The following is a 15,802-nucleotide window of genomic DNA, read 5'->3' on the forward strand; positions in this document are numbered from 1 at the left end:
TCGTTGTGTTATAAAATCTTGAAAGGATTTACATGCCAATTAAGGAATGACATAGATTAGTTTTTTAATAAATACTTCATTGAAAGATTTGGTTAGGTTCTGTTTTCAGATTATTTTATTTTTCAGATTCGTCACAATGTGTTAGTCGTGCGTTCGTGCGAATTTGCATTTTAAATCAAAATACAATGTAAATAGCTTCTTACAAAATCTTTAAACTTACAAATGAGTACGCTATAACCCCTACTAATATTAAAAAGCAAAAAGTAACTTTGTCTGATTGTTTGTTTTTACGCCTTAACCACTTAGCGATTTCGATGAAATTTGGTGCAAAGATAGATTGAGACTCATGATAGGACATAAAATAGTTTGGATCCTACGGGAACGATGGAAATTGAAAACGGAATAAATTCGCAGAATTTTTATGTTTTATTAAAAAAAACGCAAGTAAAACCATGGGCGGAATGCTAGTATAAAATAAATAAAATAATTTGTTTCGAAATAAGCCAAAAATTCAAGAAATGGCCAATTTGCCTTACAGCTTATAAATACTAGATTACAATAAGATTTTCATATAATTTCGCCTGATTCTTGATTTAATTAGTTTTTAGTATTTAATAAAGCTGTTTCATGCAACTAATATTTCAGCAGCTGTTGAAGATTTAAAGCTTAATATCCGCTTTGTGCCGATGAAAATGAAGAAAAAAAGGAATTACAACCCTGTTCCATCTCCGGTAAGGTGCTTTTTTATTTAACTACTCCCCGTGCCTCTCGTCTGCAGATAAAACTGAATGACTGACTTGTGTTACAAGAAGACATTATTTGTTAACTTACTTTTTTCACTCGGACTGGCTTGCGGAAACTTATGCTGTTGCTAGCTGCATGCCCCGACTGTGCTCGGATAGTAATCTATCGTAATTGAAATAATATAACTGTATGTCTGTCTGTTACACAGAACCAATTTTAATAAAATTTAGTATGAAGATAGAACTGAACTTGGGAAAGGACATAGGATACTTTTTAATGTCGAAAATCTGGTAGAAGGGGTTGAAATAATTAAGAAAGTTTGTATGGAAGTTTCTTATTGTCAAACATAAAATCATGTAAGATTCTTTCACACCTAGACCACTTCTTCACATTGGCAAATAGTCTAGACCTTGGGAAACACTAAAGGCTACTTACCATGTCGCACGATATAACCGAATTGCATGCGGGCGAAGCCGCGGGCGGAACGCTAGTTGATAAATAAGTATACCTTTGTTAGTGAGGTGGTTGGCTACAGGGCCATCACCCACGTGTGTTGTGTGATTATGTTTTAATTTAAGACGGTAGGGTCCAACAGTAAACGAGGCCTGGGATAATAAACAGTGCCTTAAACGATTTAAGGACAAGTTTTCATAATATTGTACAATTAATTTAAATTAAAAAGTTTTTGAGAAGATGTGATGTTATATGTGCAGTTAAATTGAAAATTAATTTTATTTCCTGCACGGTCGTTTGGTCTCGAACCCCGACTTGTCGAGTTGTTTTAAGTCCGAGGTCCTCGACACTAAGCCAACACTGATTTTTTTTTTAAATATAAATATTATAGATCGATTACTTCTGCAGCAGAAAGCTAATTGCAAAATTGCAAAAGAAAATTCATTTGACCTGGTAAGAACGAGTGCAGTTTATTTATACAGTAGCAATTTAGTTATAACTGTATAATGGAGTAATTTTAGTTTATTATCCTATCCTACTAATATTATAAATGCGAAAGTTTGTAATTATGTGTGTGCGTTTGTTGCTCTTTCACGCAAAAACTACTGAACCGATTGCAATGAAATTTGGTACGTAGACAGCTGGATAACTGGAATAACATATAGGCAACTTTTTATCCTGATATTCCTAGGGGACACGGGCTTACGCGGGTGAAACCGCAGGGCGCAGCTAGTTATTTCTATAAAATTACCTACAATGTTGACTACATTTGTAAATAAATAAAAATTACTGTAATTTCGAATGTGCTTATCTAAAGTTGTTGTGAAATACGAACCAATCAGCATTTTTTAATACAACCTAGCTTATCTGCTAACCTAACTTCTCTCTTCTCTAATGTGTGATTATTGAAAATACAGGGTTATAATTTAATTCCATATCAATTTTCCTATATCATATTCATTGTGTTAATCTGTAAGCATTTTTTAATTGCTACTATAAGAATTTCAGATAAAAAATTGTCTATGTGAAGCAGATTTAATGGTAATAAAAAAATAATATAAATTTAATTAATTAAAACTTTAAAAGACCACGCCTTAAACCCAACAAACATAGATACAACAATGTTGGCAAACTAAACCTCATTGAACCACATTAACAAGAACCCTCCCGCACTTCAAGCTACGAGAATTTCCATATTAGATTGACAATGTCGTTATAACGGAGGGGTCTTTAAACAATGGTAATACATTCGTACTTAGTGGCCCATATTTTGTTATTAAGAGGGACCGGTGGCGTATTATTGAATAGTTTAATTTAATATTCTATTGAATATTGAAATGGGTTTAGGGTGTTATAAAGGCAATAGTATAAGTACCTTCAGATTTAGTATATGTAATTATGAAATGTATAGGGCCCTTTATATTCGTATGAGGTAATTTATGTGATTAATAATTTGTATAATCCAAATTTTAACTTTACTATTACTATTACTTGTGCGCTTTTGAAGTGTAACCGTAAAACTGTAATATGTCTAAAAATTTACATGAAATTAATAATGGAAAAACTGGCAATGGTTGAATAAGAATCGGCCTTCTGGCTCCCTCACTTATTGCACGAAACACAGTAGCATGCGCATCTTATTATTTCATATTATATATTCACAAGAAACAGTGGTGGCTCAGTGGTGAGGACCTCGGACTTAAAATCGATAAGTCAGGGTCCGAGACCAGGCGAGCGTGCAAGAATAAATTGATTTTTAATTTTATCTGCGCATGATGATGTTACCATCACTGCTCAAAACGGTGAAGGAAAACATTGTGAGGTAACCGGCATGTCCAAGAATCAAAAGTTCGACGACGTGTGAAATCTGCCAACCCGCACGCGGCCAGCGTGGTGGATTATGTCCTGAACCCATATAGGAGGCCTGTGTCCCAGCAGTGGGAACATGTAGGGGCTGACGATAATGATGATGATGATATAATTACAAACAGTTTAACATTTGACATGTAAATAAATTGTATTAAACCTTGCAAACTTCTGCCACATTACAACTTCTGAATGCTTCTTTGTGAGTACCTACTAAATATAACGCAGAAGTTTTTAAGAACATATATATAAAAGTTCCCTACACATTCACACAAAAATAGTTGATCAAATCTAAAGGTACAGAGACAGATGATAGTCTAAATTTCCTCATACTCATTCTCCACGTACCACGCGAGAGAAGCTTCGGTATCCAACCAGCTGTATATACAATACGAAATAGATCTATGTGATACATTTAGTTCATACTTTGCAATCTATTACCCTTTTTTTGTGTGATTGAACCTGTCGTACTGATTTCCCACGGGGGTCCTCTTCATCGAAGGGACTAATATTTTTCTTGTAACTTAATAGGCTTAGTGGACAGAGGACTGGACGGGATTGATTAAATTAAGGATAAAAGGTTAGGATCTAATAAAAAAGGTCGCTTTGATTTGAGTTTTGTCTTACGGTTCCTGTTATCACTTGCCAATCTTATTATTTACGTTTATTTTATGAAACTCCCGATTAAAGAATGTGTACCTTAATATATGAACGATTAAGATGAAATATCGCTTGCTCTTATATCGTGAAATAAAGGTATTGGTATGTGAAATTGTATTTGGTTGTAATGCAAGTTTTATTAAAAATTCCAGTTGGAATATATTGTGGATATATTAATTACAACCCTGTGAGCACTTTTTTTAAATAATATAAAGCATTTCTTATCATCTCCATATCTCTGTCGACAAACGTTTTAGAATTGTAGAACAAAAAAACTACTTATTCATGAACCCAAAAACCAATCTATCGTAGACGCTGAAAATCAAGCTCCTAAATCGAAATACGCCTATCCAACCTGTGCAAGTAACACAAATTATGGCGTAGTAACTCTTCGGGGACCTTTATCTTTTCTTATTGTTGGCACTGAATTGTTTTATGGGCCATTACCCATCCATATCTGGGGAGATAAGGGAATGGGGTGTCGGCGGTTTAGTTTAATTATTGATTGGGCTGTGAATAGTTAAAGTTTGGTGCAGAATTTTAACGTAATGTACATTTCTGGATGTGGGGTTTCGGCGTTGCGTGGTTGTGTAGGCAACGGCTTAGTTGGGCAGCTGAGGATTTCATCTGTTTTTATTGAGTGAGTTTTCATTGTATAAACGAATTTTAAGAAAACTGTTTATTTATGTATGTATCCTTTTGGTGAAAATATAAATATTTTTTCTTTATATTTGGAATATGTCGGACTTGTAACACACTGGGTACGAAACGATAATAGCAAATATATTATTATACGATATTTTATCATCATTATCATCAACCCCACTGTTCCCACTGATGGCACGCAAGCCTATAAGCGTTTAGGCCACCACGCTGGCCAAGTAAAGGATGGCAGATGTTACATGTCGTCGAATCTTTGATTTTCGAGCAGTGGTTTCCACATGTGCAGATAAATTGAAAAATCAATTTATTTCCTACACCCTCATCTTGTTTCGAACCACGACTTATCGATTTTGAAGTCCGAGGTCCTCACCACTGAGCCACCACTGCTATAATTACGATATACGATATTTTATAGCGTTATATTCAAAGCTAACTCTAAAACAGACATGATTTTAACTATAATCTTTATATATAAAATTCTCGTGTCACAATGTTAGTCTCTATACTCCTCCGAAACGGCTTGACCGATTCCTCTGAAATTTGGTAAGCATATTGGGTAGGTCTGAGAATCGGCTAACATCTATTTTCCATACCACTAAACGATAAGAGTAAGGCAGAACAGCGTTTGCCGGGTGCAGCTAGTCTAATATATAAAATTCTCGTGTCACAGTTTTCGTTACCATACTCCTCCGAAACGGCTTGACCGATTCTTATGAAATTTTGTGTGCATATTCGGTATGTTTGAGAATCGGCTAACATCTATTTTTCATACCACTAAACGATAAGAGTAAGGCAGAACAGCGTTTGCCGGGTGCAGCTAGTTTAATTATAAAAACACAAACCGTATAGGAAAGAACAGCTATTAAGTAAACGATAGCAATTTGTAATACAACATAGTCATTCATCAGGTCGAATCGAATCAACGGAACACCTCATACTCATTACCCGACCACAGATAATTAATGTATTCAATCAAACAATATTGTTTCTTCTTTCACGGAAGCTCGATGCGGTGTCATAAATCACGGAAACGGATGAATCGTTATCGTTATCGTTCTATGGATATCGTTAGTCAAGATGTGTTTTTCGCTTGGGTTGGGATTTGTTTCGAATTAGTGTAACAATTTGGAATTTATTCTGTTTGAGATACAATTTATGTCGAATCTATACTAATATTATACAGCTGTAGATTATGTAGCTGAAGTTTGTGTGTTTATTTGAACGCACTAATCTCAGGAACTACGCGTCCGATTTGAAAAATTACTTCAGTGTTAGATAGCCCATTTATTGAGGAAGGCTAGGCTTATATTTCTTCACGGCGCAGCGGAACGATGTTATGATATGATTTTTGTGTCTAGATATCTCTAGGGATCAGCAGCGTCAGAGAGATTGGAAGTCAGTGAGTTATAGGCTACATTTTACTGCGGAATACCATCTAATTTTTGAGAAAATTTCCTTTGACTTGGTGGGTGAAGCTGCGGGTAAAAAGCTTTTTATATTAACAATGTAATGATAAACTTTTGTTAATATTTCCCTCAGAAATATGTTTATTATTCCTGTATGCATTCTTTATGTATAAATTATCATAAACATATCATAAGTTCAAAGTCTGTTCAAAGTGTATTTATTCAGGACTAGCGGTTCGCCCCGGCTTCGCCCGTGGTACATATATAGCCTTCCTCAATAAATGGGCTATCTAACCCTGAAAGAATTTTTCAAATCTGACCAGTACTTCCTGAGATTAATGCGTTCAAACAAACAAACAAACTCTTCAGATTTATAATAATAGCATAGATTACACAAGTCACAATATAAAGACACTTCAACCTTAATGCGAAGGAAAGATAAAATAAATGTCATCTCCTGCACCTCGTAGGCACAGCATAATCTATATCTTGTCAAAGAAACGCGACAATGGCGGCCAAGATTGAGAACCTTTCACTAAGATAATATTGAGTGAGATATATCTGATTTGCATAGAAATGTTTTATTTTATTCCTCACTTCGCTGTCAGATATATCCCGATATTGAATTGATGGTATTGAAAATGGATGTTATGTGAGTGATATCTCAATTTAGGTAATAGGAATAATAAAAGGCTTTTGAAGCGGTTTAATGAGAACAAAGAAATAAAAAATACATATAAATACGTTTTTATTGTACTAAATTTCATTATTGTATTCTTTGTTGAATCGCATAATTCGTGTAGTATTAATATTATTTAATGCAATACTATTTCCAGGTAACATCAGCGTGCATCCTACTAATATTATAAATGCGAAAGTTTGTAAGGATGTGTGTGTGTTTGTTACTCTTTCACGCAAAAACTACTGAACCGATTGCAATGAAATTTGGTACGTAGACAGCTGGACAACTGGAATAACATATAGATATAACTTTTTATCCCGATATTCCTACGGGATACGGACTTACGCGGGTGATACCGCGGGGCGCAGCTAGTTTTATTATAATTTGAGTTAATACATTGAGCGTATTACAGCTTGGGTGCTTGTAGTTCAATACATTGTCACATTAAATATCACACTCGAGGACATGAGACAAACATTACATAATCAATATCATATATGTTCCCACAGCTGGGACACAGGCCTCCTGTGACGTTCAAGGCCACCACAATGATGATGATAGTAGATGTAACTTCGTCGAACTTTAAACTCTTGGACGTGCTGGTTTCTTCATATAATTGTTTAATGTAATTTTATACCTACATGTTAAAAATTATATGTTATCTGCCGATCTGTCTCTTTTTGTGACTTTTACTCTAATTATGTCTATGTGTATGAGATGAATTCACCGTCAAATAAAATGTTTAATTACGATTGAAATAGAACCTAAACTACAGTTGCATTGAGTTTATATACTACTCACATGCAGTATGGTTTCCATTTTCCTAAGTTGAAATCAATACAGTTTAAGTGTTTGGTCAACTATGCACTTTGCACATATAAGTGCCCAAGTAATCGTGTGATATATTATTCCGTAATATAGTGAATAGATATTTAAGATTATTATAATTTGTAACAATTCAAAACATACAGCTTCTAAATACAGCTGTAAGTTTTTTAATCGAACGTTTTTCACGATTTTTTTTAGAATTTAAAAACTTTTTAACGGATTTTAAACGTGATTTATTCATTATATTATTTTTTTTTTTTGTTTATTTCGTGCACTCGCGCCTCGAACCCTCCACTTTTCGGTTCAAGTCCGCACCACTGAGCTACCACTGTCTTGGAGATTAATTAAGTCAAATTAGATTCCGAAGTGTCTATATTATTGGGTCGATTTAATATTTCATAACTTCTCACTCCACTTAAATTAAAAGGTCTCAGTTAGGCATCTCAATATCACAAAACCATTTCTCAAAATTTGTCAGCTATTTCGCTGAAGGCATAACATGAATAATAGCTATATAAAATAAAAACTGCCCGTCGATTTATCATTCTAAGAAGCCGATGGTAAAGTTTGATTTCCATCTTGTGATATAAGAGGGCTATTCATTATTCGTTTTGATAGACTGTGACATAGAATGGCACAATTCCATTTAAAATATGTTAAATATTTCATATAAGTCAATAATACGGCAATAGGATTTTGATCAATGAAAATGTATTCACACGAATTACCCATTATCAGTACAAAATGAAGATTCAGAGTAACATATGTTATTTTTATTATTTTTTAGTTTAATAATAGTTTTAATTAACACGCGAGGTATGGTGTGGAGAGATTACAATCCCGCCTTATGGTATATATACAGATTTAGTCCTTAAATCTCGAAATAAAGTCGAAGCCGTTTCAGCATGAATTGGGCCAGGTCGCACAGTGGGGGAGCTGGAGGCCCGTTTGCTTTACATCACGATTTTCAGTCCGTTCCTTCATTCCAGTGGTCAATTCTTTCCTTAACCCTTCCACGTTAAAAGCAGGCAGCGCATTCGCTTAGGCATTAACTTTCCAAATACTTACGGGCGGTGTAATTGTTTTACAATACACTGCTTTACAATAAAAAAAATTATCTTTCAATCTAATTTAACTACGTTCTGTATAGCATCGCTGTATGTACGTAACTAGGATACTTCGCAAGCTCTTTCATGATGGTCCGATGTCAAATATTGAATTTTTGAACGAATTTATTAGCTGAGACGTTGACATTGACCCTAACAAGGGTAGTTTTATTATGAAATGTGAGCTATAATCGAGGACTAATTGTGTCGTTTGTGATATAATTACTGTTATGACGGTGAAAGATAATTACAGATGGCTGGATAGATTTCAGATTTCTTTGGAAATAATGATGCTTACTTTTATTGTTACATAGATCGAAGAAAATAAAACCTTCAAATTAACATTAGGCTTTTCGCTCGCTGCGCTAGCTAGCGTCGTCAACGGAAATTCCCCTGTGAATTAGATTTTTCGCCGCGGATAAAGTAGTCCATATCAGTCTCTAGCTAACCTACCTCCTAACTATCGAAACCTCGTAGCCATCTCGAGACACAAAATCGATAGTTATAGAAATGAAATACACTTATTGAGTCTTTTATCTTAAAATATTAATAAATTGAGACCTATTTACAGATCTTAGTTAGGATAGCGACTGGCGAAGGAATAGGTATATATTCATATGCATACCGAATATCGACTGGTTTCTCTGAGGAACTCTGAGATCGAAGATAACAAAGTCAAGAAAATACAGTTGAATTAATATCCTTTTTTGAAGATAAGTACGCACTGTAACAATACCGTGTATGTACTATGTACTGAATGAAATGAAGAAATTCTTTCGAGAGAAGAAAATGCAAACAGATGTCCGTGATTTTAGAGGTATTTTTAATTACCTTGTTCTAGAATCTGTCTTCAAGCTACGTTGATGAACGATTTTATCCAAGAAGAATTCAAGATCTTATAATATTAAAATATTTTCAGTATAATATTAGCACCATCTATACCAATTACATAAAGCTGAAGTTTGAGCGCGCTAATCTCCGGAACTATTGGACAAATTTCAAAAAGCGGCGACCTAGGGCTGTCCGCTAGTATAATTGAATGCAGTTATTAGCAACCATACTTAGTAGCCCGATCAATTTAAAATAATGATTAAATTACGAACTTTCTGACAGAGCTAAATTTTTATAAGGAACTTGGGCTTACTAAAACAAACCGCCGAAGTGCCAGAACTACCTATATGTGCTTCGACGCTTATTCGTGGGGAATTTTTATCGAAAATAGTTCTATCGAAAAAAGAACCTCGATAGTATAGTAGTGTACACCCGATGATGTACTCTGGAATCGATTACGGCTGATTTAAGAAAGAAAGAAAAAGAAAGAAAGAAAATACTTTTAATCACAAATACAACAACTTACAATTAATAAATTTTGAGAATAATAAAAAAATACAAAAAATAGAAATAAAAATAAAAATAAAAATTACATTTTTTTTTCGTTTGGATAGTATTTGTGATAGGGGGACTACTCAGCATTTGCCTCTCCATATTAGTGGAGAGGCGCCGTTTTCAGTAGCCCCCTCAACTTGCTACGCTTGCAGCACCAGAACGGTCTTTTGGGTGGTAAAATAAATAGCATAAACGTTTATTATAATTTTGTGATAGGTGAATTAAGGAATAGACAATATTAACAAATCATAATATATACATAAAAAATGACCTGTGTTTAAAAAGAATTAAAACAAAACACTTATTTGTCTGTAAAGAAAATGTCATTATAAATCGTAACAATATAGTATTATGTTACGATTTAAATAATACTATAATTATATGGAGAAAGAAAGCATAGGAAAAGTAAAACAACATTATAAAACACATCGTTTTATTCAAATGAAAACAATACAAAAATTATTATTACATTTGTATATCAATAAGATATTTAAGAGTATAACGCATTATTATAAAAAGCTAAACGTGTTTTTACAATTACATGTGTAGTGGGACTAAATATTTCTATAAATATTAATTAATGCACATAAAAAACGCGTCACGTGATTTTGATAAAATTCTGCTCACTCCTATTGTCAACAGGAGAGTTTATATCTCAATACGATCAATTATAATAACTCTATCCGGGTGGATCCGGGTCGAAAAGCTAGTTCTTTATGATACACGTAAGTACTTACTTAGTACTTGCCAGCTGCATCTAGAAAACTTATGAGAGCTGATATCTGATGTACGTTACTTACATAATTTATTAACTTTACGCAAACTGAAATATTCTCAGTGTTAAAAAATTATGTTTTCGTTTTTCTGAATTAGTAAGCACTTGAATTACAATTGTTAAAATCCTATTAGTATTTTATTGTTGTCATCAATTCTTTTGAATTGTAAATTAATATTAAATTATTGGTTTTTCTTTTGTAACAAAATAAGAAAAATAAATGTTATATTTATAGTCTGATGAATATCTAATTAACATTATGATTTTTCTTAATCGTACTTATTACGAATAATTTTATAGAAATATTTAAGTCCCACAAGTTACAATAATTATTGTGAATAATTAGCTTTCTTTTTAAAAACTTCAAACAAGAAAAGTGTGTTTTTAGCATTAAAACTAGCAAATTAAGTGTTGTGTGTTTAAAAAGTTCAAGCGAGATTTGACCTGACCGCCAAATTAACTGATTATGCAGAGTCATGATCTTTCCGTTCTACGAAACCTCATGTTTTTTAGTTTATTTTCAGCATTATTGTGATAGTTAATTATTAAACTTGGTATAACCACGTTTCTAAGCACTTGATTTATACAATTGCAATATTACAATTGCAGCGCAATTAAAATTAATAATTTTCTAATAATGTTTAAATATATGACAATATTTGGTTGTTATAGCTATAATGACTAGATAACATTGCATAAAACGAAAGTTCAGATGGGAGTTTGTATTGAAACAGAGAAAGATATAGAAGATAATTATTCTCTAGACAGGTCACCGACGTTCCCGGGGAGGGAGGTACCACTTCAGATTCTAAAATGGGTCTTAAATGGTATTAAAATAATAACTTAAATGCTATAAAGATTTATAAAAAAAAGTTATTTTTAAGATCATTCTAGGGCTTTAATATAAATGAAGGTAGCTGAAAAGTAAACGCAAATACCAGAAAATTAGAATCTCGTAAGCAGAAATTACAAAATGTTTGCGAAAAATTTATAATCATATTATGTTTTAATACACAATGCCTAAGCATATTCTAGTAAGATTTAGGTCACTGAGAATAATGAGGTATTAGAAAAATACAAGGGAAATTAACGAAATGATATTCAAGTTGATGAAATATCTCTTCCGGATTAAGGTTGTTCAGAATCCCTTTTAATTAAGCTGAAAGATTTTATCGGACGTTAATTTAAGATTTCATTTCTAATTGCCAATTAAGTGGAGATACTTCAATGGGTTTGGATTACAATAAAATTTTATGTTTGCTCAAAGAGAAACTGGCTAAAACCGATGCAGTCTGTAATGTTAATAAATTTTTCCATTCTATTCTATAGGGTAAATGCTCCTATTATCGACCCGTTCCAGCTACAAGATTAGGAAAGCAATTATGATAATCCTAAGCGCAGAAGAAATGTGGATGTCAAGTTGTATATTGTACGAAATAATGAAATAACAAAATAATAACATAGAATGGCAGATAAATAAATTATATTGGACTAATTGAATTTCGCAAAGCTGCCAGATTCAATATAAATTTAAGTTTTCCCTTTTACTTAACTTTATTACTTGCTGTAACGAATCCTTGTTTTGTCATTTTCGCTTACGACAAATATTGAAAGAGTAAAAGAGAAATAGCGTTGACAAGATTAGCAAATTACGAAGCATTTAGAATGTAATTAAATCTGTCGGTAGTGAATTTGAAATATCTATCATAATACTATAAAGTAAGAGCCCATAGGAAGCGTTAGATTAAAACATAATAAGATGAAAACATATGACATTAAAAAGGACGGCACAACAAGGCTTGAAAAAGACGAAATAAGGTCTTGGACCATTATTTACAAAGCATATAAACACGTTAGACGACTGCCTGTAATCTTGAATATAGAGTTCGGTGAATCTGAAAAAGAGACGGTTTTAGAATTTAATAGAAAAGCAATACTGAATGGTGTTAAGAGTAATTCAAGCTTATAAGCTTAATATATTACGCATACAAAATATGTCTGAATTAAGAACCTACTTCTTTATTTGAAGTTACCCAATGTGGGATCCGAGCATGCTTTGACACGAATTGGGCCAACTCGCACTGGGGAAGTACCACATCCCCACAGAAAACCGAGGTAAAATAAAATAAAAAATAGCATGCTGTTGTGTTTCGTATGGTGAGTGGGAGCCGGAGGCCGGAGGCATTTCCTTTTCCTGACCCTTCCCAGTCCATTCCTTTTTCTAGTCGTCAATCCCCATCCCTTACCGCTTAAAAGCGGGCAGCGCAATAGCAGAGGCCCTACCTCTGCGAATGTTCATGGGCGGTGGTGATTATTTACCATCAGGCGAACCATCAGTTGCCTGCTTATGGCATAAAAAAAAGAAAATTATTAAGCATCAAATATACCTTTAAAAAACTTGCACTCTGTGATTCTCCCGATCGCATACGATGATGTTTCCATTGGACATGACAGCGATGCCCTCAAGGCCTTTGAACTCCCCGTCTCCGGATCCCCAGGATCCGAACGCCCTGAGGAAGTTCCCGTCGGGGTGGAATATCTGTATCCTGTTGTTCCCGGAATCTGCGACCACGATGTAGCCTTGGTCGTCAACGGCAACGCCCCTGGAAATTAAATGGATATTAATTACTTTGCAAAATTTTGCTGAATGAAAGGTAAAGGAAGATTTTCTTTTTGGCATTTTATAAACACATTATACAAGCCAATTGTGTGTGTGACGTATAATTCTTTTAAGTCGCATATTTTAAGTGCGTGTTCATCTAAAATCTATATGTTTATCAGTTAAAATAATTGGTTGTCTATCTCCCAAAACAGTAAATAAATTGTACAAAGCCCGTATGTTTAGTTTTCAAATAAGCGTCGCTTTACTTCAAACGCATTATCTCTGGAATATTTAAAATCTAGTTAAATATAACGAAGATTAGCCATAATTCTCCGGATGAGTAAAGGTTTAAGCAGGATTAAGGGGGCTGATCCCTTTTGAAAAAGGATTTTTCGAATCTTGTTAAAGACCTCCAGTTTACGGGAACATTTACTTGCGTTAATTGACATTAATGATTTAGTACACGGCTTCATTAAGATAGATAATTAAGGATTAGACGCTACGTTTCTGCGTGTGTCCCCTAAATTCTTGTTTGATACCTATTTTATATAGATTGCATTTCTATCTGCTCATGTTCGGATATTTATACGCAAAAAGAAGATAAGATACCCGCGTATAAAGAATTTACTAACAATGTCCCGTAAATTAAGAGATTATTCGGAACAAATCGTCCAAGAAAGAAAATATTTACACATTTATTTGTACCAATTGAGAAAAAGTATTCAAACAAAGATTGTGTATAAGTAAAGAATTTAAATTCAATGGAAGTCCATTCAGTGATATGAGAGTCTGAGCGCAACAAAGATTTTCAGAGGATAACAGACACTAACAGGCCAGTAGCAGTGTACATATTATGAAAAAAAATAAATAAAAATGCAAATATTCTACCTCAATTTGACATATGTATGTAGGTAGAGGTTAAAAGCTTCAACGATTAGTTTGATATAAGAGCTGATGATTACAGAAAACAATAAAACCTACTATTTTTTTAAACAAATATTTACTTACAGACGAAAAAGAGAAATTATGAAATAATATTTTACTGCACTCTAAGTAGTCAACTATTGGACAATAACATAAATTAGAGACCACGAACTAAATTAAAACTCCACTCCAAAGAGGAAATAGTTACGGAATCTTCGTAAAAAAGGAAATAAAAACATAGGAAAAATCTGCAAAAGGATACACAAACCTAAATGTTACAATAGCTTTCTAGTACCTAACTTCTTGAAGCCTGATAAAAACTCTTAAACACTCGTATTATACAGAGTGTTCCACGGTGTTGTACTTAATGACACTTCTAGTTTTACAAACACTAATTACGTAAAAAATACCTAAACAACAAAACGACAGTCTCTTCATGACCACACTCGCTGAAACGTCGGGTTAATAATATAATGAATATAATGAATAAATCGCGCTTAAAATCCGTTAACAAGGCTTTAATTTCTAAACAAAGCGACGTTAAATGTTTTAATTAGATCTTATCTGAAACAAATCAAAACTAATCCTTAACTTCGCACACGTGACATTATCGCTCCTCCAACGCGTCATTGTATCTGAAAACATAACCTTAAAATAAACGCGCGCGTGACAGTCAGGGATGTATACATAGTTTTAAGAATATATCTAATAGAATTATGCGTCGGGTATTCTATGAGTATTTCTTACGTGATCAACGTATACAAAGCTACATGTTCCATTCAGCTCCATGCAGCATATGTGGGACACCCTGTATACGCTGTAAAGATCAGCCCTGAATTTAAAAGAAGGCAAACATATCACGTAGTACTTTGATCTGACGAGATGGTATTAGAGTTTTTCACAATTGTTCCACTGTGTTATCGGAGTGAACTCAAATCTGTTGTACGTGATTTCTGATTTATTTCGCTGAGGTATTCAGAGAATCGTCTTTGTAAGGTTTGAAATTTAATTCTACTAATATTGTAAATGTGAAAGTTGGTAAGGATATGTGTGTGTGTTTGTTGCTCTTTCACGCAAAAACTATTGAACCGATTGCAATGAAATTTGGTACGTAGACAGCTGGGCAACTGGAATAACATATAGGCAACTTTTTATCCCTTACGCAGGTGAAACCGCGGGGCGCAGCTAGTGTACAATATAAACCTTCGAATTCACCTGTAATAACCGTTCAAAATAGGGAGACATTTTCTTTACAGAAGCATTTAGCGTGTTAAATATTAATATCGCGAGGACCTGAAGCAGCGGATGTAGAAATAAACTAGATGGGAAATATTAAATTTTTTGTTTATGCAGTGCCATGAAACCTAAAATATTTGAAAGAAAGAAAATATATTTATTTATATAAGGTAAAGTTAATAAAAAATAATCTAATTTACAAAACATTAAATAAACCTCATATAAACGATCATTATAGACATAACGATATACACATACCTACGTTTAAATAATGATTTGCATAAGCGATGAACTTTAAGCTTTTACATGTATTTTATTTATTTTTAGATATTTATCTGAAAATATATTGTTGTTTTATGAGGCTGTAAAACAATTTAAATTAAAGTAAATGACTGAATGAATTGTGTTGTGGCGTTTTGTATTGTATTGTACGACTGGAAAAACCTTTTTTTTTTTTTTTTTTTTTTTTTT

General features: G+C 33.4%; 1 protein-coding gene across 2 annotated transcripts in view; it reads right to left on the minus strand.

Moving 5' to 3' along the window:
* Positions 1 to 11,806: 11,806 nt before the first annotated feature.
* LOC119830792 (RING finger protein nhl-1) overlaps positions 11,807 to 15,802 on the minus strand; it is an 85,516-nt gene continuing 81,520 nt past the window's right edge. For both annotated transcript variants that reach the window (XM_038353936.1, XM_038353935.1), the window contains 2 exons: positions 12,957 to 13,172; positions 11,807 to 12,464 (listed from right to left, as the gene is read on the minus strand). In XM_038353936.1, the coding sequence (XP_038209864.1) occupies positions 12,959 to 13,172 (214 nt within the window). In that variant the 3' untranslated portion in view covers positions 11,807 to 12,464; positions 12,957 to 12,958. The remainder of the gene's footprint in view (positions 12,465 to 12,956; positions 13,173 to 15,802) is intronic.

The sequence above is a fragment of the Zerene cesonia genome, chromosome 12 (assembly GCF_012273895.1).
Source record: "Zerene cesonia ecotype Mississippi chromosome 12, Zerene_cesonia_1.1, whole genome shotgun sequence".
NCBI lineage: Eukaryota > Metazoa > Arthropoda > Insecta > Lepidoptera > Pieridae > Zerene > Zerene cesonia.